General features: G+C 39.8%; 1 protein-coding gene across 30 annotated transcripts in view; it reads right to left on the reverse strand.

Moving 5' to 3' along the window:
* The window catches only part of LOC306702891 (neurexin-1a), a gene marked incomplete at both ends in the record, with an annotated part of 228,884 nt that extends 205,436 nt beyond the window's left edge, over positions 1–23,448 (reverse strand). For 7 of the 30 annotated variants that reach the window (XM_079168635.1, XM_079168626.1, XM_079168629.1 and 4 more), the window contains 4 exons: positions 5,605–5,616; positions 6,316–6,345; positions 7,730–7,747; positions 22,737–23,448. In XM_079168635.1, coding sequence (XP_079024761.1) covers positions 5,605–5,616; positions 6,316–6,345; positions 7,730–7,747; positions 22,737–23,448 — 772 coding nt within the window. Of the gene's footprint in view, positions 1–5,096; positions 5,157–5,604; positions 5,617–6,315; positions 6,346–7,729; positions 7,748–22,685 lie in introns of all 30 variants that reach the window. The other 23 variants (XM_079168620.1, XM_079168624.1, XM_079168621.1 and 20 more) reach the window with 12 other exon arrangements.
* Positions 23,449–26,646: the final 3,198 nt, after the last annotated feature.

Below are 26,646 nucleotides of genomic sequence, written 5' to 3' on the forward strand. Positions count from 1 at the left end.
TTGTTTTTGTCCCACCGTCACTCATATCATACACGCACAGAAACACACCCACCCCTGAAAGCTTAAAGTAAAGTATGTTGCCTTACCCTGACACATTTTACCTTATCATCTTTCAAACTTGCCAACCTAACTGTAAATCAAAGAGAAACCCAAAGCCTCCACAAGCCTGTGTGGAACCAACGTGCATGTCTGTGCCCCATTGGCTCTTCCCCGGTCAAGGCAGAAGACCAAGGGTGACAGGACATCTGCTGTTAGGGCTCCAACCCTTTGGATTAGCTTTCCTGAGGAACTGAGGTTAGAAAACTGCTCTCTTTTAAATCATCTCTCACTTTAACCATCTGGCTTTTGCTTAATTATTTAATCTTACGCTGTAGTTACTTCTCATTTGTGTATTTTTCTCCATTACTTGTACTTTTGCTGTTGTTTGTGTTATTTGTATTTGTTGACTGTGATCTTGCATGTGATTGCTCCTGCTTTCTTTATTTGCCCTTGCGCTATATAAATAGTTATTATTATTATTATTATTTCGCTCTGGCACTATTTCTTCAGCCATTTGAAAATTCATAACTTTTGTGTTTGATGGCAGTAAAATGACAATCAAAGTCGGTGATATGTGAGACTTAGAAACTAACGCGGCATTTCGTTTGGGAACAACTGACTTTTTTCTCAAGCCGAGTATAATCTTCAAACAAGATACAGGGAATAAAGTCACTGAAGCATTTCACAGCACAAAGCTGGAAAGCTTTTTACAAATGACTTTATGTAGAACTAAAAATAGTCATATAGTAGCCTGTCAGTGTTGCTATTTTTTCAAGTGTGTGAGTTTATTAAAGCATCCAGCTTACTATCCATTACTGTACTGGTCCATGGAAAAATAACATATGCAAATATTCCTTACAAGACAATTTTTCTTTAGGTTTAAATCGACATGTCCTGGAACAGATGGGACACTAACATTACAATCTGGCTTCTGCATTAAGATCTATCTTGCATGAGATTTAATGATCATACTGCATACATTGTAATGCCAATATGCCACGACATGTATGCATGTAGAGTGAATAGTGATGCAGGCATTGTTTTTGTCTCTTGTTGTCATGTTTTATTCACCACATAAAACACATCGAGGTATGACGGACACACAAAGACACACTCGCAAGTCTTTGCTCTTTAAATGTCAACTGTATAAATGTTTCGTGGTAAAGCCCACAAACCACAGTGGATTTGTATGTGTGAGAACACAGCGAATATCCACCTTGTTTACTGTTACAAGGGCTGTGAAAATGTCACATGTGATAATTAGATGCTCAGTATCTACATCAGTTCGTGTTTAAGTAGAATCGTTGCAATGTGAAAGGTATTGCTAAATGTATTAAAAGGGGCAAGATTCAGAGCATTACATTATCAGCAAACAACTCTTTGCTCTGTTTGTTGATATAGTCAAGTAATGTCTACCTGAGCAGATAATGAAGGGGCTCTCCCTCTGTGTGTGTTGTTGTCAGAGCTTGTCCTTGCTTTGTCGACATAGCCAGGCCAGGTCTCACATTCTACAGCATGCGAGTGTGCCCCACCGGCTAGCTCACGGCTGCCGCTGTGCACTTCGTTCATAGGGCGGTTACAGCTGATAAGGCCATCCAAAGCGGCCTCGTCATCGCTCAGCCATTGCCGTGGTGAGAACCGTTGAGAGACAACAGAAATGCTCCCAATCTCATATACAGTACAGCAAATTTAAATTACTATTTGAACGCATATATCGGCCGAGTTCATGACACCATTTGAAAGGCACTGGTTTATCACTGTGTTTAACCTTCCATTTACTTTGACATATTAAATACAGCACGTGTGCAAACAAACTAGCAACGGGTATAATGAAAAGGAACAATTTCCTTCTTTAGAAAGTGAAAGCAATTACATTAGAAAGTGTACTAATTTAGAAAAAGCCCAGTGGTACCTGTAAGCCTGTCTGCACAGCCTGCAGTCCCTCTTAAGCTGCACATGGCAGTTTATTGTGATGACAGCAATTAAATACCCTGTGATTTGTGTGCCAGTGGTATTATGACTTATCCTACAGTGTGCCCTGCTCTCTGGAGCTGAATGGAAACAAGGTTTTAGGAAACCAGCTGAACGCAGCACACAGAAACAAGCCCATCCTCAAGGGACCAGCCATGAAACAGAGGATAAACCATACAAGTGGTTAACGTGACACAGGAGGACCTCAGGGGGGGCTAACGTAATACACAGTATTCTCACAAGCTTAAAGCAGCAGACCATGAATACAAGCACTGTCCACGTTCCTAGATTTAATGCTCAAGTGGGGATATGGGTTTGTGACTACACAGTACATAACTGGACTGACTATGTTTCACACTGTACCACACAGGGGACAACTAGCAATGGCCCAAATTAGAAGCAGTGTGCTACGTATGTCAGATTTGTGCATCACCAGCATTCTCTCAATCTCTCCCTGTGGTTTCCCTTCTGCCACAGCTAAGCTGGGTGTTTGGTGTAGTGTTGTAAAAACCTGTGGGTTTCAGATTTAGCCCCCAAGAACACCAGCATCAAGTGTGTATTAGGGCTGTAAAAGAGCTTTGATAGTCAACAATTTGACAATTTAACGAGTGAAAAACTACTAAGGGCAGTAATCGTCTCGTCATAGGTTATATAACTTTACCCAGGATCACCATATTTACAGCTTTGCTCATGTATACATGTGTACATGTATGTTTCAGACAGCAACATGCCATTGCATTGAACAACTGGCATTTGTCTTTACAGAATACCAATACCAAGATCATTTTGACACAGTTAGGTCAATGACAACTATTCTGTTCGTCTAAGGATTTTGCAAAACCTGATGCTAGAATTAAATGTATGTCAAGTATGTGTGCAATGAAAAGGCAACTGGTATGCATCCACTTGCTGAACAGGAACCAGTAGGATTGTGTAAATGACACTTACCTTAGGAGATGGAAAAAATAAATCTCTCCATTCTTTTATGCAGAAGGGTTTCATTTGTGTGTGTGTGTGCGTGTGTGTGTGTGAATGATATTGATGTATATATCACTGCAGCTTTGACAGAATATCTGACAGTACAATATGATTCCTTTTCACAAGTCATAAAGTAAACTAACAGGGCAGTTTGAGGTCCGTGCATGAAGTATAATTCATTTGCTATCGTTGTATGATGAACAATGTCAGAATAGAGGTAATGCCTCATTTTATTGGTCTACTTGTGCGAATGCAAATCTATTCTGCTCCGTGTGAGTTCGTTCTTCGATAGCCTATGCTGCCTAAGCGCGGTTAATGCTTGGCCTGTCTTATTGTCGCATTGAATGAACACGTGCAATGCAATTCACTAATTGGTCAAATTGCTCCATTAACCAACTTCAAAAAATGAAAATTGAGTCGAGGACAACAGAGCCGGAAACAGAGATAGCCCGCCTTCAAAATAAAGTTTGAGCGTTTTCAAACGTGTACGCTGCGGCGATCAATTTAAGGAGAGCTACATTTCTGTTTGCACTTTTAACTATTCTACATAAAATAAAATAAATGAATAAATAATAATAATTTTGCTGGATTATCCTTTGGCCTGTATAAAACAAAAATGAAAGCCGTGTTAAGCATAGAGTGCTTTTACATCATCACAGATCATTGCAGAAGAATAATGAATGAGTATACTCTAATCAACTGTACTCTGTGCTAACCTTTACTTAAATAGCATTTTCAATGTGAAAGTCTCCAACAGGGTGCACATGTGCAATCTGCTCACCACACAGGTCTGTATTGCAATGCTTATTAACAATAGTAATAACATATAAAACATATTTTCACTATTCAAATTGCTTTACTTTTAAGAAATTACACATATTTTCTACCCGTTGCCATCATGGTAACACGGATTTCATGCCAGCCAATCAGCTCCTTCACATCTTCAAACTGTATTTCACCATCATTGCCTTCCTTGTTAAATGATATTTCATTGATTTAGTGTAGGCTACACAGAGACACTGCACACGTGACAAGCGAAATTAAGTTGTGCAATAACTTTAGGAGAGAAATAGATCTGCTGGTTCTTTGACCTCAGTATTTGTCCCCAAATGCATGGGACCCGTGTTGTGAGCAGATTACACATGTGCACCCTGTTGGAGACTGTCGTATTGAAAATGCTATTAAAGTAAAGGTTAGCACTGTGTACAGTTAATTGGAGCATACTCATTAATGATTGTTATGCGATGATCAGTGATGATGTGCGAACAGTACTCATTACACGTCTCAACACTATAGCTTGTAACATTCACCCAATTAGTTTAAGAGGCCTTAATTAAATAAATAAATTGATAATATGATGAATCTTTCCATACAGATAATTCCAGTGGCTGTGCCAACTGGCAATTTGTTCACAATCAGTTGCGGCATATGAAATATGACTTCATATGTGTTATATACTTGTGTTACACAATTTCCATTTTCCAAGTTGGGTAATGGAACGAACTGACGTTTTGTTGCATGGAATTGCATTGCACGTGATTCAATGCGACAATAAAACAGGCCAAGCATCAACCGCGTTTAGGCAGCATCGGCTATCAGAGGACTAACTCACACGAATCAGAATACATTTGCATTAGCACAAGTAGACCAATGAGATTAGGCTTTACCCCTAATCTGACATTGTTCATTATACAACGTGAACAATGGCAAATTGTTATACTTCATGTACGGACTGTTTGAAGACTTACCTTTTTTAGATGATGCTTCACAAGTTTGATAAGAGATAGCATTTAACATAACATACAATATCTTTTTGGCAAAATTGAAATGTTCCACACTGCGTAAAATAATTTGCAAAACCTAAATCAATCGCATAGTATATGTCAAAGCAACAACAAGAGCAAGCAAAATCAAGAAAAAACGTTTTCCAGGGAAAATACTTACTTAGAAAACTGAACACAGTACTTTTCAAATTTGAAGTTACACATGTTATTCCCCAATTAGTAAACCACACATACTGACAGTCAAGTTTCCCACACTTCAGTAAGTTATAACCTTCTAGATTTGGTTTTACTTCATTTACTAACTTGAAAGAATCAAATGTTTACCTTGAATGCTCAGAAGGGACCTTAGTAGCCAAACTTCCCCTCTCTGCCCTGAGGAGGAGAGTCAAATGGCAAAGATCAGAAGTCCACTTACCCCACAGGGAGAAGAGGTGATGATCACAGCCAGGATGGGAGGCCCACAACACCATGATCCAGCCTCACCCAGCAAACCCAAAACCCATTATTTGAACAAAAAGAGTGTAGTTACCCCCTGGGTGGTGGTGGTGGTGGTGGTGGTGTACTGGAACTAGGACAGCAACTATTGTGTTCATATGCCCATGTGAGTCTCTTTAATGATTCCCATGCATCAAGCAGAAAATAAAGGTGACACAGCTTAAACATGTGAATGCAAAGCGAAAGCGGCACCTACCTTGGAAATCGTTCATATATACTTGAGAAAGCAATTTAGTAAAATGCCAATGACCTTATATACGGCATTTAGCCCGAGTATATACTGCCGCAAACACTGCTGTCATAGTTTCATGAATTCAGAGAGTTAAAAGGGTTGTACCTTTACTTTTACCTATGAGATTTGATGAAATGTTCCATGAAGGAAGCAGATTCCAGACAAAAAGGGAGAACAAAAGCAGAGGGGACACTAATAAGTGTCGAGGTCAAGTCGGAAAGGGACAGACGGCAGGAGAAAGAGGCTCGATGGCTACATATATGTGCAAAAAGAGGGAAATGTGTGACAGTAAGAGGCGACTAACAAAGGAAAGTGGAAAGAGAGGAACAACACTTCACATCCCTGCTCTGCTGCATGACAAGGGGATGCAGTAGCCATACAAATGGATAGATGAAGATAGAATGGACAGATCGTCTGTGCATGACAGATGAGGATTAGCTTAAAAATCCAGTAAGCTATTTTTCCACCACCATGCATTATAGCCTCATATTGTTAATGCAAATGTCCAATTGCTTAAACCACATCATCAGAACTGCACAGTAGATGTGAATAATTAAAATACGGACAGAAATACCCAGCAGAGTGGGAGCAGAAAGCCAAATGAGCTTGAAAAAGGGGTCAGACAGAGAGAAAAAAAAAAGTCACTGGGAGAATGAAAATCAACTAGGTCATTCAGAATAAGCGAAATGGCAGCCCATATATATGAAGCTTCAAGCCGGAGTATTGCACAAGAGGCATATGCAAACACACTTCTGAGCACAATGGGAGCAGGAGGGACATTGGAGGAATGATGGGGAAAAGGAACAGAGCTCATACCTTGGTCGCCCATCATCAGGTGTGCCAGACCTTAAAGGAAAACAAGAGCACAGTCAGCAGAGAACAAGGGATCATGGGAAGCTGTATGACACCGACACGCAGGCATCTCTTTTAGAGCAGATGTCTGTGTTACTTGAGGAGTGCTGGGAGAGGGAAGAGTGGGACGGAGAGAAATAGGAGGGATCACAGACAGGGACGGCACGATGAGCATTTAGTCAACCATAGCAGGTTGCAATGCATCATCAGCCACTTACTAGTCATCATTCAGAAATCTAAATTCAGGTTGACCTTTTTTTTCATTAAGATGAGAAGCACACAGACTATCATCCCACCTACCCACGAGAGAGCGGTCCCTATGCACAAATATAGCAGAAGACCTGTTTTACCTTGACCTCCAACAACTGTCAACAGTGAGTCATACTTGTGTCACGCAAAGAAAAAAAGGAAGCTGATGGGACATGGTCTGGTCACCGCTCTAGGGAGAAGCTTTATGTTAGCTGCCAACTAATTCCAGTGCTTTCCTTGAGCAAACTTTTCTTCCTGATATACGGTGTACATTAACATTACCCTGCTGTTTTAAAATGTGAGTGATTTCAACCTCAGACTACCAGTAATCTGCTACGCCCCCGTGGAATCCTAGTGCACAAGATGAGATGATTTTGCTCATAAGGAAGAAGAATGCATTGAGTGAAATGAAGGGCTTAAAGTCTCTGTCATGTTGTATTACAATACACTTACCAACAAGACATTCAACCAAATAAAAGCAAAATTTCGATTTGATCGAGAAATCTAACCTCTCCATAGAGTCAGCTTATAATAGCAATAACCATGAACGGACAATTTTACCTTTTTTTTTAATTAATTTGTTACGGACACTAATTTAAGGAATTCATCTATATTGTTCTGTTTTGTAGAACCTAGTGCAATACTTTATTATAGCATTGCACAGCTAAGCCTTTTAAAATAACTTTTACGAAGGACACTTGGACCTTTTTAATGTTTAATATTATTATATTGATTTGTTTTACCAGGAGCCCATCCTGGTTTCGGCGTTGGCGCTCAAGGTCCAAAGCCCTGCTGTTTTATTTATTCATTTATTTATTATTTAGGAAATCAACTGAGCACTAAATAACCGCTGAGATGAAATGGTGAAGCAGAAAGCCAGCAGTACTCCGAGGCTACTCGAAGTACTGCTGCGAAGTATAGAGTAGTAAAAGCTCTTCCTTTTTGATTGAGGTAAAATTTAAAAAAAGACTCAATGAAAAGCTGATTAATGAGACTTACCACTCCAGTTATTTCAATGCCGTTACCAGCATGAAAGACTTGCTTACATTTATTTGCGGAGCCTTAGCCATGACATGGTGCAGGCATACACAATTTAGCAAAAACGGAAACCAACAGTGAAAATACCCACCTTCAGTATAGTTGTCTTCTGGAAGCACAGACAGGCAAAGAGAAAGAGAGGAAGACATTCATTAAGCAGCATGCAGACTAGTACTGGCCATTGCATGTCGTAACCATGCAAGGCATTAAACATCACATGCAAGTGACCTATCGTAACTCCTGCAGAGGAAATGCTGATCTATGCATAGGCCTTCATTTTGTCGTCCACCCTTCTTGCTCGTGCACTGACCTGGAATACAGGACAGAGTTGTAACTAAAGGAGCCCTTCTGAATATTTGATATAACCTTGAAGAACTAAACTATTCGTTGGCAGCAGATAAAAACTGGCATCCCTGTTAAAAGATTGAAGAACCAGTATTGATCATGATCCGTAAGGGGATCAACATCTCCAGGCATGAGGCTGGTTCATTCTGTTGCGTAAGGCTAATTCAATTAAGTTCTTTGTTTATTTTTCCTTTTCAAACATGATGGACTTTAAGTTTTGGTTACAACAACTATTTAATTCAACAGATTGAATGGAATCTGTGTGCAGTGTTTTTTGTTGTTTTTTTCTTAAATGAAAAGCTGCTCCATATGTGATGAAATGCAGTGCAAGAGAAAAGAACCCAAACAAATAGTCGTGGTAAAGCAAGGCTTCTAAGGTTTCAGATTGGGCAGTGGGGTCTCGTGAATGAAATCAGGTGACTCGGTTGCCGTGCTGAAAGCAATGACCAGTGAGCATGTATTGGCAACGCAAAAGGAGATTGTCTCCAAAAAGAAATGTCTCTAACATTGCATTGGCAATCAAAGTGAGGTGTGAGGAGGTGAGACAACTGCCATTTGTAAAACCTCTCATAAAAAGGAGGCCAAGAGAAGAATTACTTGTCGGTTAATTAATAGCAAACGGGTGAGGTAAACATCATGCTGCCAATGAGAGGAAAATAAATGGGTTTGAGAAAACATGCAAAACCATTGAAATGAGAGTTTGTAAGGGCCCAACTGCCTACAAAAACAACAACAAATAGTCAGTCAACAGTTCTATTCACCAGTAAGTGCTTGTGCTTTGCCTGGAGACTGATTCAATATTACAATTTTAAAAATCAAAATAGCAGAAATACACAAAATTATATTTTTTCTTTGGGGATACAACATTGTTATGAATTAGCAATAGGGCAAACATGAATTAAAATCATAAAGACAGCAGCATGCAATGTATAATCAATATTTGTACAACAAAAAAATATCCTGGAATCAATCCAATTACTTTAATGATGCGGCCAGTTGGGCACAAAAGACCAATTGCCACTACAAAATAAACTCCTACCTCTGTAAAATGGTTTCTTGCCCAGATTCAAGCGTTTTTTTTGACCCAAGACTTACCATCACCACTGGTTCCCCTTCCAAATCAGACATCATGCACAAAAAAACAATCCAAATCCTCATTTTGTGAACAAATTACAATGCAATCAACCATTTTCACTTAACATGACAAGAACAAGTCAGTTCAAATATATGTAAAATTAGTTTTACATATATTTCGTTGTCAATGTGAAGTACTATTATCCAATAAAGTAGTAGCTCATTTATCCAAGCACTTGTGGAATAGAATATTTGGGATATGTCTACCATTTCTTAATTGACATTCATATTTTTTTTAACCAAATTAATTCTTTGAAAATAAATTCAGATTTGCACACAGACTCATGTAAATTCAATCTAGATGATTTGAAATGTGTGCATCCTCGTGCATTATGAGGATCTTATTTCCTGATTTCCAGTTTGGACGTTTACAGGACAGTAAAAAAGTGCACTTTGTTCACAAAAAGTTAGCTTGATGATGAAAAGCACACTGCTGAAAAGGCATTCCGACAAGGCAAGCATGAAGCTGGCAGTTGCAAAGTGACCTCGTGAGAAGTGTAAAGTAGAAGAATCACGACCGTTTGCTTATGTCAAAACCCCAAAGACTGATGGTGACTTTTGTGATGCGTAATCATTCCTCCCACTGCATTTCAATTCCAAGAGTGGCCTGTTTAAGAGCATTGTTTTGATAGTTTATTTTAGAGTGCGTGTAAGGTTATTATGCAATTAACATTGTGTTATAGGGATTCCTTTCCTCTAATAATTGGTGATCAAAAGTAAATTAAAATTCAGATTTAGAGGTACAATAATTAATTCATCCTAATTAGGTTAGCTTGAGAGGCATGCAGTATAGTATCCTTATATGAAATCTGATCTGAGCACTAAGAGAGACATAAACACAATTTAAATGGCAACAGGGGAGAAACATCACGTTTCTAATGCAGTGTATAGGTGCTCAGAGAATTTGATTTGTTGAAGGATTGTGCCCAGTAGTATACGTAATTCTTGTGAATCAAACTTCAGCAGTCTTCAGTGGCCACAGTAAACAAGGTTTCATTTGGTTGTATTCTGAAGAAAAGAAGCTTTCCTCTTCCAGCAGTATCAACTGACATGAACCATTAAAACAAGCCCCCCTATCACAAACACACACACACACACACACACACACACACACACACACACACTTTCTTTCACAAATGTACCCAGCTGGTTGCATTCTAATCCAGAGACGTAAATCCATTTAATCCCCTTGACAAAGTGATCCCAGTGCTATTGTGCTGGTAACACTACACCGAAATGCACTCAACTGTCTATCAGATGATCTGCATCTCTGATGGTCTTGTGCTGTTGATCATGCACACGGTGTTTAGCTCATGGAAAGTAATTACATTACTATTCAAGTTGATGCCAAACTAAATAAAGCATCTGGTGTGCAGCAGCAGAACCAAAAAATCAAGGATGGTAAATATTTTTGTAAATCAATTTTCTCTTCTATTTGCCTCCTGCAGATGGGATTTTTGACAATTCAACACAAGCTTGATGCTTTGATTGTGAGCTCAAAACTGTTGCATCTAAATAACGGCAAAGTGACAGTTCGTAGAAAGCCAAAATCCAAACATGTTCTTATTCCAACTCGCTTCCAACAATACTGATGCTTTGTAAGACCCCATTGGCATCACTTTCTAACGCACCGGGTAGCCCACTGCACGGCCGCAGTAAACATGTGGTTAACGTTCTTAATTCAAACAAAAACACTCAACATCACATAAGTACGGAAAGCGGGTCACAAACTTCACTAACGCATCTTCAAAATAACAACAAAACCTTGTGACACGAACACCCGGTCTCTTGGTTGAGAGTCCTGTGTGTTACCCCCACCCACCGTGTGTGTTGTCTTTTTAAAAGTCATTATGCGACAACATCGCACTCCCGGACCAATATCTCTGAGCATCTCATAATGACGGCAATGGGTTTATATTGTAGTTACTTGAAAGCCCGGTGAGTCTCATACAGACGCTGAATGGTGCCTTGTGTGTCGATATCAGACAACAAAGTAATGAGAAAAGGCTGATTATACTTTACAGCGCTACTATCAGCCAGCTCGACAAAATGTCATTGAAACATCTACGTCTGTCCCGCTGCGTGTCTGAATGCAGCTGGCTGATGAGACGTGGCAAGCATAGTGCTCTTGGTGACATGAAGCAACATGTGTCACATTCACTAGAGATATAATTCATTTTTTCTCTGCTATATGCCAATTTAAGAACATGCTGTTTCCCTGCATCAGCCTTTTGTCATCAGGATTGAAGTGTTTAGGTTTGTTGGAATTCAGTGTCTCTATTATTTCCTAGTTTCAGCTGGTTCTACTATTTATTTCAACCAATTAACATGCACTCCCTTTAAAGGAAACACACCCCAAAATGAAATGGTTAGTGCCCTTGAACAATGTAAGTGATACTGAAGGCAACAATGTGGGGAAAATGTAGTTTGTTATTATTATCTTGCATAGTTTTGTATGCGCTCTTGTTAGAAATAAGAAGCTGTAGCTACAGTGACCTTGGGATCCTGAAATAGGTTTCACAGATATCACGATGGAGCTTTGTGCTGTCAAATCCCGTATTTTCTGTCAACGGACTCAACTGCAAGCCATCACCAATAAGGTAACAACTTTCAACCTAGAAGTTATATTTTACTCAAAGACTAAGTGCAATCATAGCCGCTTTTCAATAATTGCTTGAAGTAAAAGAAAGCGTAGCTTGTTCTAAGAGAGCCTAATTGTGTGTGTAATGCAGCAGCTCTTAAACAAATGGCCCCATTCTCTCCGAGAAAGTTGTGTATTTAAGAATCTGAAAGTCAGACTTAAAGTTTTGTAGGAGTAGTGTGACATCAAATACTGTATGTGTGTTCATGTTCCGCATCCGTAATACCATTTTATACAGTCATCACTATTCAGGGAAAACTAATTTGTTCTCTAGACTGGTCAGAGAGGAGGTGAGAGAGTCACTTAAATAAGGGCGTTTCGTATAATATGTAAAAAGCAATAACAATGAAGACATAATATGTAAACGATGTTCAGTATTATGAATTATTAAGCAACTGACACTTCCTAATGAAAGCGGTTCAATTCCATCTTAAATAGCCTCAAACTGAAGCAGTTTATCGTGCCAGCATTGCTTTGAGAAGTAGGTCAGCTAGGACTATGCTTTATTGTGGAGAAGCTACAATTCTTCACACAAACACCTCTGATATTTGGACATCCCTTTAAAGGTGCTGCATCAGAGACAAGACTAGGTGACTGCTTGAGGATGTTTAGGTGACACCATGCAATGCATCAACATTCTCCAGCTCTTTTTGAAACATGCTGAGTCCAGCTTCCTTAACGCCAGGTTCACACTGGACACAGAAGCGCCACCAGTTTTGGTCTTGGGCTGCACGCTTCCTTTCCCCTATCATGTAAACCAGTTGGGCTGATTATAGAGAATGCGTCGCAAACTTCAACGATACTGTCAGCAGCTTGTCTATCTTTTCAACTTGCTGCGACCGAATCTGGCAAGAAAACACACTGATAATCTACTGTGAACAAATGAATTATATGTTGTATGTGATATTAATGATCTGATTCTGATCAAATATTTTAAAAAAGACATCACACGCTTTCACGCTGTTCTCCTGATTAACCTCCCCCGCCCCAACATTGTTTCATTTCAAATTCCATCCAGGTTTTAAATGACTTACTTCTTTATGACATATTTGTCAGCTGTGTCTGAACAGAGTGCCAAGCACATGCACTCACACAAGAAGACAGACAGAAAGAGCGAAACAAGCAAAAGAGCAGAATTGTGCTTGTTGACTGGCACGGAGAAATGCTCTTCTGGTGTGAACAGCCAGACAATTGACACAGAGCGGCGTTTCCTCATCCAGAATGAACCTCACGGTTGGATGCAGCAAACCACTCACTGCTGTTTCTGATGCTTGAAATTGTTTATTAAGATTAACTAAGGATCATTTGTCTTCTATTTTACTGACGGACAGATTTTGACTCGAATCCTCCTCACTGTCCTATACCTCTCCCATACTGCAAAGACCCGAGATCCTACAATTCCAATAGTGCAACTCAATAGTGGATTAAGTCGTCTGGGTTATTTTTAATAACTGTGGAAAACTGGGCCCCACCTGACATCATACAACTGTTTTCACAGACTGATTAGTACCTATAAGTAAACTGAAAATGAGTGGACTGCTCCTTTAAAATAGTTGTGCAAACAAAAAGTGCATTCTCGACACGGTCTCCCCTGACAACCCCCCACCCCTGTACTGCAGTGTTAATGATCAGGGGGTACTATAATGTCATCACCATTCTACAATAACAAAGAAGAACAGAAGGCACTGAATTCATTGCCAGCCCATTAGACAGTTTTAATTTTGAAAAATAGTAGCAGGAAGGCTGCTCTGAAATCCTTTGTCGCAGAGGCGCTTTAAGGGAAAATGTAAAAGCCTTGCAGCAAAGGTCAGCGCTACCAGAGGATCGATTGTTGTTAAATTACAAATTTGACCAAATCATGAATTATAAGTATAAATGAGGGCTCATCTCTTAGTACCACAGCCTAAACCTAATGCATCTATCTTACAGAGGAGCGTTAGTGGCATCACACAGCTCACCATGTCTCTCATTATCCTCCTCAAGCAACTGTAGGAGTGGAGAGAGAGAGAGGAAATGGGCAGAGTGACCGGCCACTCTGATGGAAACTGATAGCTCCCACAGCTCTGGCTATACTGCACAATTTCAACTTTTACAAGCTGAGTCGGTTAACGGTGCCACATGTAAGCTTTCAGAAAAATACACTCTTTCATATAACATTTTTGTGAGGTCAGCCCACTGACACTGCATTCCTCAATATTGGATAGTGTCCAGTATCCATTTCAGCAGAATGTCAACTAGCCTGCAAAAACTTCATTTGTAGCTAACGTCGATGGAAAGATGATAAAACTGAAACAACATACACGTTGATAATAACGATGACACAATATGAACCAATAACCTTCGTCCAGAGAGTGCTCTCAGGACCAAGATGCAGAGGAACTACAAGGAACTTTCATTTCGGTGGTCCTTGTGGATGAAAGTGGTGTTTCCATGCACCAGAGTCCCTTTAGAAAACCTCCTACATTTTTGCAGAAGGGTCTGAAAGTCTGCACCGCGCAGCCCTGGTTCTACTTCTCCCATGCCACCCTTCCCTCCAGTTAGCCCAGCACGACGCCCTGGGCCTCGAGCAGCATGGTGTCTCCCAGCGAGGACCTTTCCACTCCTCCTCTGGCTGGAGATTCTGACTGCAGGTCAAGCTGCTGCCTAGAAGGTGCTAAATTCTAAATTAAGATGGTATCTATTGCCACAACAGCTGACCGGAAGGTGGACGATATCCTGCTGTGAGGACGCTGTTGGTCGGGATGGCGTTATCAGCTGTAGCTGCTGTATGAGCGGAGTGCTGAGCTAACCAGTGGGGCACATTCACATGCACTAATATACACTAAAAAGGCGCACACGGCCGACCCAGCTATATCAACTCAGCACAGAGAAGCTCAGATTACAACACACACAGATAGAGAGTGACTTTATTCTCTGCTCAAGCCGTACGTAGCAAACACTTGTTTACTGCTCTATCAATACTCTGAATGCTGTAGACAACCTCAAGAAAGCGAATCAATAAAATTGTGATAGAAATTTATGTCCAACCACATTTGTTCGACAGCCATTCTTCATCCTGAGAATGGGACAATGGTGCGCTAACTATACTAGAAAGTACTCACACAGTGTTCATTTTTGATTTGATTAATATTATTATGCAGCTACGACAAGTTTCTCGGGACAGATGGTGTGCGGACAATAAAGTCCAATCCAGATATTTCCAAAGAGACAGCCCAAACAGAGGGGATTGTGGCAGCAGATGTGCTGAAGACCTAGTCATTCTTTTACATCTTGTGGGTCAGAATGATCCAACAGGATAATCAGAGCAGCTTATACAGTAGTGCTAACAACCTTAATCCCAGGATTGACAATATCTAGGATAGTATTAGAGGTGTGGAGTAAATCTTTTTTGTGATGCAGTAGCTTTTAAACACTTGGAGTATTAGGCCTGGCGGGGAACCAAGATGTCCTAAGAATCAATGTAAACTGCACATTTTTAAGTATTGGCTCAGCATATATGTAACCTATTGTATTAGAAATCACAGCCTCGTGTTGAAGCAAGCACCTTTTCTAGCTAAATACGCTCAGCAGCTGCTTAAGGAAACTGTAGTTGTGGCTCTCACCGTTGACGTGTGACAAATCCCTATCTGAAGAGCGGGCTAAAGTAAAAAAAAAAGTATTAATAAAGCACACTGAGCAGTAAATGTAGCTAAGCTCTAAGTACTGTGAACAGTGAGCTACAGCCCTTCCCATTAAAAATGACAAAAGAGACAACTGTAAAAAGAAAAAAATGAACAAAAAGATCCATAGCGACCTTTGACTTATAAATCTGATCAATGAATCTATAAGAGTAGATATATATTACGTGCAAGAAGGAGCACTCACCTACTTGTACAGGAGGTAGAAATCCCTAAAGGTGACAAATAGTCTCCCCGACGCTATTTATTGCTATTATTTGAAGTTGGCTTTATTTGTGCTCTTGCAGTTATAAAGGGCTTCAAAGTCACATAAAATGTGACTGAAAAGTGATTTGTCTTCGCTTTACCATTAGCATGACAGCTTTGAAATTCTGACAGTGCACTTTCGACTTGTTTTTAGCATTTCAGACGACTCTCATGAAGGATGACACCTAACCAGCAGCATGAAAGGCAACTTATGTTCAAAGTGAAAATATCATCTGCAGTCCGGAATTTAAAGAGGCACATTTTCGCCTCAATGCAGCTTTTATTCTGAATCTGTATAGGGGAGATCAAACCGTTCAGCCATTATGCAAGGTGAGATATTTTTCCAATAGGTATGACTAAGGACGTCATCTGTGATAAAAACTAAACTCCTTATGCCAGCTAACATGCTACAATAAAAACACGCTGTATAGCCCAGTTTAATACAAGCATGTGTGTGTGTGCTGTGGATACTCGGACATGTTTATTTGCGTTGCGGGACGAATCCTGTTAAAGGAGAGTTTTGTGTCAAAGAATTTCACAAACACCCTTTGACAGTCAGGAGCAGTTGTATTTAAACAAGGCAAAAATCCTCCAGGAAAATTCCTCTAATCTTTTGATCCCAATATCTGTCTTTGGACTCAGAGACAGCAGTGTACTAATAATCTGCTTTCGTCTGAGTGAAGCTGCACCAGAGGATTCTAGACAGAATGACACTTTAGGAGATACAGTGAGGACACATGTTTGTGTGACATACAATGACAGACATACTTCAAAGAAAAGCGCTCATTTTAATAATTCATCTTGCTATATTGTGTCTCAAAGCAGTTTTATCTATATGTGAACACGTGGAGAGCTATTGAATCATTAAAAAAACGGCTCATTCACATGGAGCCATAAATCACCTAAAAATGATCGTGTTGCTTTTGACAAACACAAGCTACGTATTGAGTTCACTAAAGTAACTGTTTCCATATGTGCTACCCTGACTCATTGTGCATTTATCTACAGTCTGTCTTTGTACACGTTGTGCAAAAAAGCATTGCTCTTGTATATAAATTGATGCAAAGTCCCAAACTGTAAAACCTCTACAAACATCAAACCCTGCTAGTCCCATAATCAGCACAGGGACAGGATATTAGGAGTAAGCACACTATATATTTCCAACTACTGTAGTATTTGAGACGCATTGATTTTAGTTGTTAACTGCACAGACGTGTACCATTAGCTTTTTTTCAATCAGATTTCTTTTTCAGTTGTTCAGCCACCCAATACAAGCCTGCCCACTTCTCCACTCTAGTGTATTTTTTAGTGCGTTAGGTTGAATTGTCCTTCGGGATTCAACTTGGCACAAAACATCCAGTACTGACTAGAAGCATACTGCCAGAGCATCAACAGATATTTCAGTTTAAATTGATTCTCTTCTTCATTCAGAAACACATACACAGTGTGCTGAACAGTCCAACAAGTTCTTTACTAGATGTCCTGCAAAAGACAGGAAGGACAAATTATTCCCCAAAGAAATAAATCCTCTCTTTTTTTGTTTGACACCAAAAGGCTTTCTGTCTTTCAGTATCACTGTAGCCAAAATGTTTTATCAAAGTAGCACAAATCAATATTTTTTTTTTCTAGGAACAACGCATTGAGGATCCTTTAGGAGTTGGTGGAGACGAAAATGGAGCTACAGTAAAATGGGAGTAAATATTATACTAATGTTACATTCAGAGACATGACGCCAATGTTGGGACGTTTCACACCTCTTCTTTCTCCTCTATCTCCATATTATAAGTGGTGTTATAGCAGGTTGCGAGTCATTGGTGACAGATAATGTAAAACACCACTCGAAATGTAATGAAGGGGGTTGCGGGAGTCTTCATATTTAAAATTCTACTGGCAGGACATTTTACCTGGGGAATCCCATTGCCACTGACTAAGAATCGATTTGTATGAGACAGACATATTTAAGGAACCAGTGTCATGAAAAACATAGAAGGGACCACTGGCATATAAATAACATCAGAAAAAACGCATGTTTTCTGTGTACATGTAAAAGTAAGCTGATGATTATGATTCAAATGTGAAAAAAGGTGTGACATAATTTCACTTACTGTAGGCTACAGTCATACTTGGTACCCTGTCTTCACGCATTAGCAGCTTAATGAAGTGGCTTAAGTAATCTGGCTGTCAGTCCTACAATGACTTCGAACAATATCTTTGCAAGGACCCAGAAGCTATTCTCTCAGCTAAAGTGCAACACAATCACAATTATTTACTGTATCCAGTCAATTTATCCTTTGAATTACATAACGCACAAAGTGAAATAAAATAAAATGCTGTACAGTCTTTAGATCTGTCCTACTTTTGTACTTTGGCTGATTCATGCTCAGCTAATGTACGATGAAATAAACCTCATTACACTTTATCAGGACAAAATAATTTATCTAATGAGAAAAAGGAGGACAGATTCTGGGAATTTACTGTCCATAGAACAATGCATTTAAATAATTGTTTCACCGATCAAAGGGATTTACGTGTGCTAGCGTGCGTGTGAGGTTGTGCAATGTGCAAGCTTGTGGTAGGGCAGGGGAGACTTGACAGGTCTGGTGGCAAATCCTGTGAGCCTTTCATCTGATCAAAACAATACAACAGCTTTTACATTTTTAATGGAAAAGGTACATTTAAAACTCCAATGTACTTTGGAGGTTAATCAATGTATGGGCATTAGGTAAATGTATGGGCAGACCTCTCTGTATTATATGCTTCTAGTTTTGACAGTTAAATTTGATTCTGACCGGGCTAAAAGCAATCGCTTTAATCATTATTTTGAATGAATGGTCTGATCAAATTCTCCATGCACAGACATTTGCAGTAGTGGCTGTTGTTTGCTGCCTTCCCTGTGCAGCTCAGGATGGTGAGAAAGCAAGCAGCAATACCACATTACCTTGAGGTGGGGGAAAAGATTTTCTCTGAACTTGCTAGAATACTGAATTAGCTGGCAAAGGTACAATTGGGTGAATGCTTTCATCTAAAGTGACTCAAGGTACCATGAGTTCATACAATTTCAGCACGGATGGCTCCGGTGGGAATTGAATCTCTTCGTCTTGCAATGTTAGTACCATGCAGAAATGAGCAATAGAAAGCTTTCTTCATTGCGGGTAGTATTACCACGATTTATATGGTCTGGTGCAAAATATAGTAACACTAAAAACATGGCTGGACAGAAATGTAAAATACAGATGATGTAAAAAGTACAGTGTTTTAGCTCAAACAAATGACATATGTCAAGATATCTCATTGACAACTCAAAGCAGTTCTGTTGTGCTATTTAGGGCTAGGGAAAGAGCTTTTTGTGCTTTGTCTTCTTTTTACAGGCACAAGCAGAGAGATGTGATACACCAACGCCAGATATTAATTCGTATTTGTATATACAGTACATAGCTATATTTAAAGTTGCATTCGTCAATATTCTTACATTAACAATGGATCAAATGGCTATGTGTAATGCCATAGTGACATTGCTCGTTCCTGCTCTATGGGGCTTTAACGGTTTAGTTCGGTCTAACTGCTATCCTCCAACCGCAGGGGGCAAGCTGTTCTCAGCACTTTCATTAATCCCAATGTATGATACCTGCCCAGCATGAAACAGCAGACAATGAGTGACTAGCTGGTGAACAGAGTGAAGCATTAGTAGAGGCGGGTTTCCCCTAAGGAGTTGGTGGAGACCAAAACAGAGTATAGTTATAGTTGTATAAATAAAGTATCAATGTTGTGTTTGCAGGTTGATACTAAAAGTGGGCAATTTCTGGAAAAGATCCACTATGACTAGCATCACTATAACTGTCAGAGCCACTGGCGAACTATAAAGAACAATCAAGTTATGTTTTGTGTAATTTCATCAGGCAGAGCAGAAGCATGACTGAGAAAGGGGTTTCAGTCCCAAACTGTGCTTATTGGCTCTCTGGGGTGACGGCAGCAGACGTCTCTCCTGATATAATGCCTGTTTGTCTGTGAGGCTTCTGTTGCGTAATCTTTTGGATCTAATAATTTCAGTTTAGTAACCTGTAGTTTCTCTTCCATGCTTTGACGTGGTTATTCAGGCCAGGAAGTTGACAGATGTACGACTATCCTTAAAGACCTTCAGTGTGAGTTTAACATGCTGCTCTCTTTCTGAGTGTTTCTCTCACCCACCATCTTGGAACTTGCAAAATGAGCTCATTCAGGAGACCTGCTAAATTTGGAAAGAGTCACTTCTTTGTCACTGTCACTGCAGCACCTAAAATAAGGATGAAGCATGTATTATTCAGGGTATTCATTGTTTGTGTTAAGTGTTTTGTGCCATTACAGCTGGTAAGGACACACTTACTTTATTCATAAACATTTGTTTGAGATTAATTTACCAGAGCAGTCCATCCCATCAAACTTATATATGTGCACAGACACGCTACATGGAAAGTGATTCAACCATATTTTGAATTGTTGTTATCATATAGTAGCTTTCATCTTCATGAACTCTGATGGATGTGGTCCCCATTGCCATGGTATTTTTGTTACATTGACCTCTCTAGACAATCACTGCTCATCCTTTATGCGGCACAAAGATATCTTTTACATCTTTTATCTTAATACTGCAATAACATAACCAATTAGATCGTTCATGGCCATAAAACTATTAACATCAGAAGCCACATTTTTCTGATGTGAGAATGACTTTTCCTACGATTTCTTGACTAATAAAACACACATTCACACACAAAAAAACAGACAGCCTATAATCATTTAATTTTGAAATTTAATTTAGAGCCACCCAAAATGGAAGCCTGAAGACTGAAATATCAAACATTATAAGTCAACGGCTTCCTGATATAAATAGTTTATCATTCTAGTATTGAGGGAATTGCTTTTGTTTTTTGTTGTTTAGATAATATTAAAATATTTGTATTTCCAATTGTTTTCAAAGTATTTTGCAGGAAATGTAATAAATATACATCCGTATCCAACCGTTTGAATTTGTCTGTTTTACTGAAAACTCTTTCAGCATTCTTGAGGGACATGTAGAATCCAAAATAGTCATAGTTTATAAAGATAATTAGTTTTGACTCAACTCATCTCAGACAAATCATAGTAAGTTGACCTTTGGAAAATAGTTTTAGTAAGTAGGCAGAACACTGAGTCATATTTTATAATCAAATCCCTACATGAGTCAAAATGTGCGTTGAGAATGTTATTTCCTCAACAAAATAAATAATTGTAATGCAAAAAATGTATTCAAAAACAATAAGATGTAATTGTCTGGATAGTAACCTGATGTTAAGGTTTTTATATTGACAACAAAGCTGCTTATGCATTTTGTTTCAAGAGTCATCATCAATTCATTGCATTGGTTTCCTAACTACGACTGTATCACAGCTTTCCTGAGATAGACCTGTCATCAGGCTACATTTGCGTAAGGAAAAAGATGGCTGCCATAAAATTAGTGATAGCATCGTGATTCACTAAAAGACAAAGAGCCTTCCAGGCGTTGTTTGGATTTCCTCCAAACTGGAGAAAGATTTGTGATTATACACTGTACTTGAAAAGAGCAAGAAAGAGAACAACATTACTGTTTGGGTGGCATGTCGAAGTATATTTACTGCCACAGTTAATTTTTGATCTAGATTTACTCCGGGTGCTTTGATGCAGTGTGGCTCTACAGCCCTGCTATTCCTCACTGACGTACATTAGTTTAAATAAACAAATACTTAATGCTGCCCAACACTGAAAGCCTGTTAGTGAGCTACAGCAACAATCATTCACTCTGTCACTGCATGAGGTTGGTAAAAGACCCGATGCTCCCTCCCGCTGCATTAACACCATTAACAAAACATGAATACAGCAGCAAATAAAACATTGCCTATACAGTGTGTAGAGGCCATTCTAATTAGGGATATTTCATATTTGCCTCAATGACTAACAACAATCAGATGGGAATATTTTACTGTATGCTGCAGCATTAGTTATCTAGTGCTGGTTTAATGAGCTTATTGCTAATAAACGATTGATGTGCTTGAATAAAGATACATGGGCATTTGAAATGAAATGGCCTATATATAAACTGGAGAAATAGATAAAGAAAGAAAACAGATACACTCACACCCCTCCCCCATCAACACTGACCAACAAACCTGCTCTTCCTCACCACAGCAGTAAACTGCTAACCTGTGGGAAGCGCCACACTCAATCACCTAATGATGCCTGAATTATTACGCATTTTCATCAGATAAAAACTAAAAGAGATCCTGATATTTTGATAACAATATTTGGCCACGACAGAGTGACAGTATTCTCACTACCTCATAGAACCCAATGTTGTCTTTGTGTATTGATTAGCTGGATCTCCAGCTCTTTTATTCTCCTGCACTACACAGCCGGTTGTTTTATCTTTTGGAATTATTCAATCAATTAGGATAACATTTTGGACGGCAGTCGTGTCTCAGCCATGCTACAGTTTGTAGAAAATGATAATGATGATGATAAATCCTAATGTGGTGAGCTTTAGTATCAATGTAATAATCGTAACAGTGTTAGCAACGGACACAAAAATCTGCCCCAGTTAATATTTTGGTTCTCTTCTGTTAACAACTATTTAAATCTATTGGGCACTTTTTTATACTGTATGAAGTCAATGACATCATTTATGTTTACTCCATTTGACTCTTCGATAATTACTGCTGCTCTTGCTTTTGAGGTAAGCCATTGGAGATGATGTTTCATAGGTCAACCAATCCCCATGGATCTGTTTTATAAGAATGGAAGACACCTTCGGGGATGGAGAACACCTGCAAGTTTTGCTAATGAGGCCTTGCTGGAGACTCACTCATTTCAAACAACTGTATAGCAGATCAATGATGCACGTGGTAAAACCTAAACAAGCATAGCCAAATGGAGGAAGGGAATGCATTTCTCTAGGACTGAGGAGTACTTGAATTTGTTTAAAATCAGCCCAGGTTGCGGCTGACTTGAAAGGCTACAGGGGACATATTGTACCGACTGTATGTCTGAACTGAATCCAAATGTCTTACCTTCACTGCAGTCCTTTCCTTGGAACCCCGTCCGAGAGCAGTCACATGTTGGTTCGTTGTTAATTATACTGCAGACTCCTCCATTTAAGCACATGTTGGCTGAACCGCAGAGGTCCTTTAGGACTCCTTCACTGTTGATCATGACAGACTCTGTGTTGTTGACCTTCATGTCAGTTATCCATCCAGTGAAAGGTAGCTGATCCTTGACTGCAGCTGATGTGAGTCGTAACGCCACGGATCGTAACTCCGGTGGTATTCCACCAACAAACAAATGGCTGAAAACAGTCATATCCCGTCTTTTTGACTTCACCTCCACCCATTTCCTCTCATTGTCCACCTTCAGGGTTGTGTTCTTAAAGTTTCTCCTTATTGTGACTGCGTGCCATTGGCTGTCGTTGACCGCCGTGTCAGATACGACGGTCGCAGGCTCGGCACAGAAGATCGAGAAACGGAGGCTGAGTTTACCATTCAGTATGAGAAGTTCTAGAAAGTCACAAAATCCCTCATCGTCGAAGTAAACTAACAGCCCGTGGGAACTCTTTGTTTTCATATTGAAGCTCATTTCGCTTTCGCAACATGCATTCCACACTGGAAATCTAGCCCACTGGCCCTCAGCACCTGTAAACTCTAGACAAGTGCCTATCTCTACAAAGCAACAAAAAAGCAGCCCAACCCATATGATATGGGCACCACGTGGCTTTTGTAAAACCATCGTGTGATCACAAAATGTATGCAAGTGAGCTATAGGGCTGAATTTATTTATATGAACCTTTGCTTAAGCAATAAATAATTTTGGTTGACCGTGAGAGAGTAGACTGGCATATAAGTGACTGTCTACATTGATAAACAATTGTGAACTGATTCATTGTAAGACAAAATGTTAAATGCTATAATATGTTTGCGCAGCAACAGGCTTGGCCAGCAATTATTTCCTGGAGCAAATACCATTACCTCACACTGTCCTTGTAGGCCACTGGCCAAACCTCTCACTGTTTGCTCCCAAATAGTTTGAACTGTTTAAAGGTCCTCTCTGCCATGGCTATTTACAGCAAAGTGACAGGGATTCAAATATCCATTGGGCACACTTGATCTAATTTATGTAATTATGGAACAGTCCCTTCTGGTGCCAGTTAGTGTGTGCACTGTTTCACTTGAGTCGAAATGGCAGCTTTAATCTTCATGTTCATGCCAACATTCTTTGGCGGGTAACTGGAAGCCGTGCTCGGGGCTTTTCACATAGTCATCCTCAGTAGCAATGAGAAAAAAAAATCCCACATGGAGACATGTTGGCTGAAAAACTCCGCAAAAGAAGCAGTCTGTCTGTCAAGGCAGTCCTCAGTCCCAAAGCTCTCTGCAAAACAAAAGCAAATTCGATACAGTTCAAGCGTTTTCACCATATCCATCCCCAAATCCACTTTGGCCAAAGCCTTAATCAAAAGTCACAGTTAATACTGTGATCGAGGCTGAAGCACAGCCAATCAAACACTTATATCCAGAGATGCCTTTGTTGCAACAAACATGAGCCATATCAATAGATGACTATCAGCAGGGCTTTCCAGGAAGCATACGGCAGCACTGGACAGTCAGCATCCACGCATGACTTCATCTTGTGTGTCGGACACCATGTCTTTTTTTTTTTTTTTAAATACGCAGTCCTTCGAAGATTAAAACACACAACGTACACTCATGAGGGGAGAAAAAAGCAACATTAAATAATCATATAGCTTGCATTATTATGATCGCACGTCATTCCTCCGCACAATCTCAGTCACACCAAAGTAAAACAAAGGAAACCGCTGATTTACAACTCATTTTTTCTTTTAGGCATATTACTTTTGCGTATACACTCATTACAACTTCTGCAGCCGCCAATGACCATTGTCAGCAGCATTCCGATATACAGTAAGCACTGGCCTGCCCTCTCTTGAAGACCTACCATGAGAAAAAGTGCGTCATTTGATTCACAATGGTTTGTTTGTGTAAGACGAACCAGTCGGGTTGCCGCTGGGTCTCAGACAGACTCCCAAAATGTGCTCTTCGTAATATTTGCCTCGTCACTATTTTTCTGGCACAATGAGACGGATTCCGCTTTTCCTTGCAAACACTAAACGCGTTCAACATTGAACTGCAGAGAAAAGACAGCAACCTGATTTTTGCAATTAGTTTGCATTTCAAAGAAGACAAATGTAGATCGGGTTTACTTGGGCACCACACTAGAAACAAACGGAAACATTCTCTCCAGAAACGGCAAACGTGATGAATACCACCAGTATATCATGCTTAATAAAACATCTGGTAATCTTCCCCAAAAGATTGCGTTTCACAGGTTATTTTTTTTGTCAAAACAGGACATCAATAATACGTCCCATACCTTACCCTGGATGAGGGCTGTAAAGGACGTGCTATTATAAGACTATATTTATGCTCATGTCGCTCACAACTATATCATTTCTTGCAAAAACAAGATGAGACGTTATTTTTTTTTGTTACCTTTGCGCGTACACCTTTACTTCTACGGGACCCTAAATAGTTGGCACACGAGGGAAAAAAAAGAATTCCATGCAAAACACTTGCACGGGATGAGCTCCTGTAAACCACGACTGTCCGTATATTTTTGGTCTGTTTGAGAGCCTGTACCTCAAATCCACTCAGCGAAGCCTTCACATCAAGATCTGCTTTCAAGTGAATCGCAGCATCAGAGAGAGAGAGAGAGAGAGAGAGAGAGAGAGAGAGAGAGAGAGAGAGAGAGAGAGAGAGAGAGAGAGAGAGAGAGAGAGAGAGAGAGACGAGTCCACTTTCTCTCCAACTCCACTAAAAACCTGCTCAGTGGTTAAATAAATTACCTTAAATATGCCGTCCTCCAAATTTGTTTTCCGATTTAAAAAAAACAAAGAACAACCAGAGATAAAAATGAAACCGCCGGATAGAGTGGGTCGGGAGCGCGGGACGAAAATCCAGTTATCTTTGTGGAAGAGAAGGTGCAATCTGGTTTCCCTGTTGAGCTTATCCAGCGACTGTCAGGAGCCACAGACAGAGCGTATCACGTGTTTCTCAATGATGTCTGCCGGGGAGGGGCTGAATGCAGTACCTCGGACAGCGCCTCTGCCATCCATCCACGGATATTTATGGCAAAGGCAACTTTGGAGATAAGGCTTGTAGAACTGCTCCGATTCATCAATTGATCGCATCCAAAGGCTGGCACGCAGTCAGAGATGGTATAGGTGCAGAACGGGGTAGTAGTATTTCCAGAAAACTACCACATCTTATATTCCAATGTGTGTATGCAATCTGCAAAAGAAAAAAAATCCATTCTTTTAAACTATTGCAACCGATCAGACCCATAAAGGAAAACCTGGACAATGAAAATAACCCACCAAGAGTTGTCAGTTTAGGGGTTATTATGAGATCCAGCGGAATGATTACATTTCACTGGGTGTCTAGTGCCCCTTTTTCAAGTAGGCATGTTTATGGTACTTTGTATATTCCCCAGCATCTCTAAGGAGGTTATGTATTTCGTACTGTATGAATGATAAAAGAAACAACCTTTTAGCACATACTGTATAGCATAGTCAAATATGTGCTTTCTTTGGTGGGGGGGGGGGGGGGGGGGGGGGGGGTATATATAAATGCATATTTGTTCTCACATTGAACTCTGGTGTATTGCTCCAATAGGTATGACTAAGAGTTATAATCCCTTAATCACTGTAATTAGTACACAATACTCGACTGCTAGTCGCATACATTAATGATCCGCTTCCTTCCAGTAACTACTTTAAGGTTGGAGCAATTAACAAACTATACGTGTTAGCTCTGTGGTGTGCGCGTCTTCTGTAAGCCTTAATGTTGCATTCTGCATTTTGTCTGAACCATGCAGACAAAGAACTGCATTTGTCATTGGCTGATATTAAAA

This window comes from Pholis gunnellus (assembly GCF_910591455.1).
Source record: "Pholis gunnellus genome assembly, chromosome: 11".
Classification (NCBI taxonomy): Eukaryota; Metazoa; Chordata; class Actinopteri; order Perciformes; family Pholidae; genus Pholis; species Pholis gunnellus.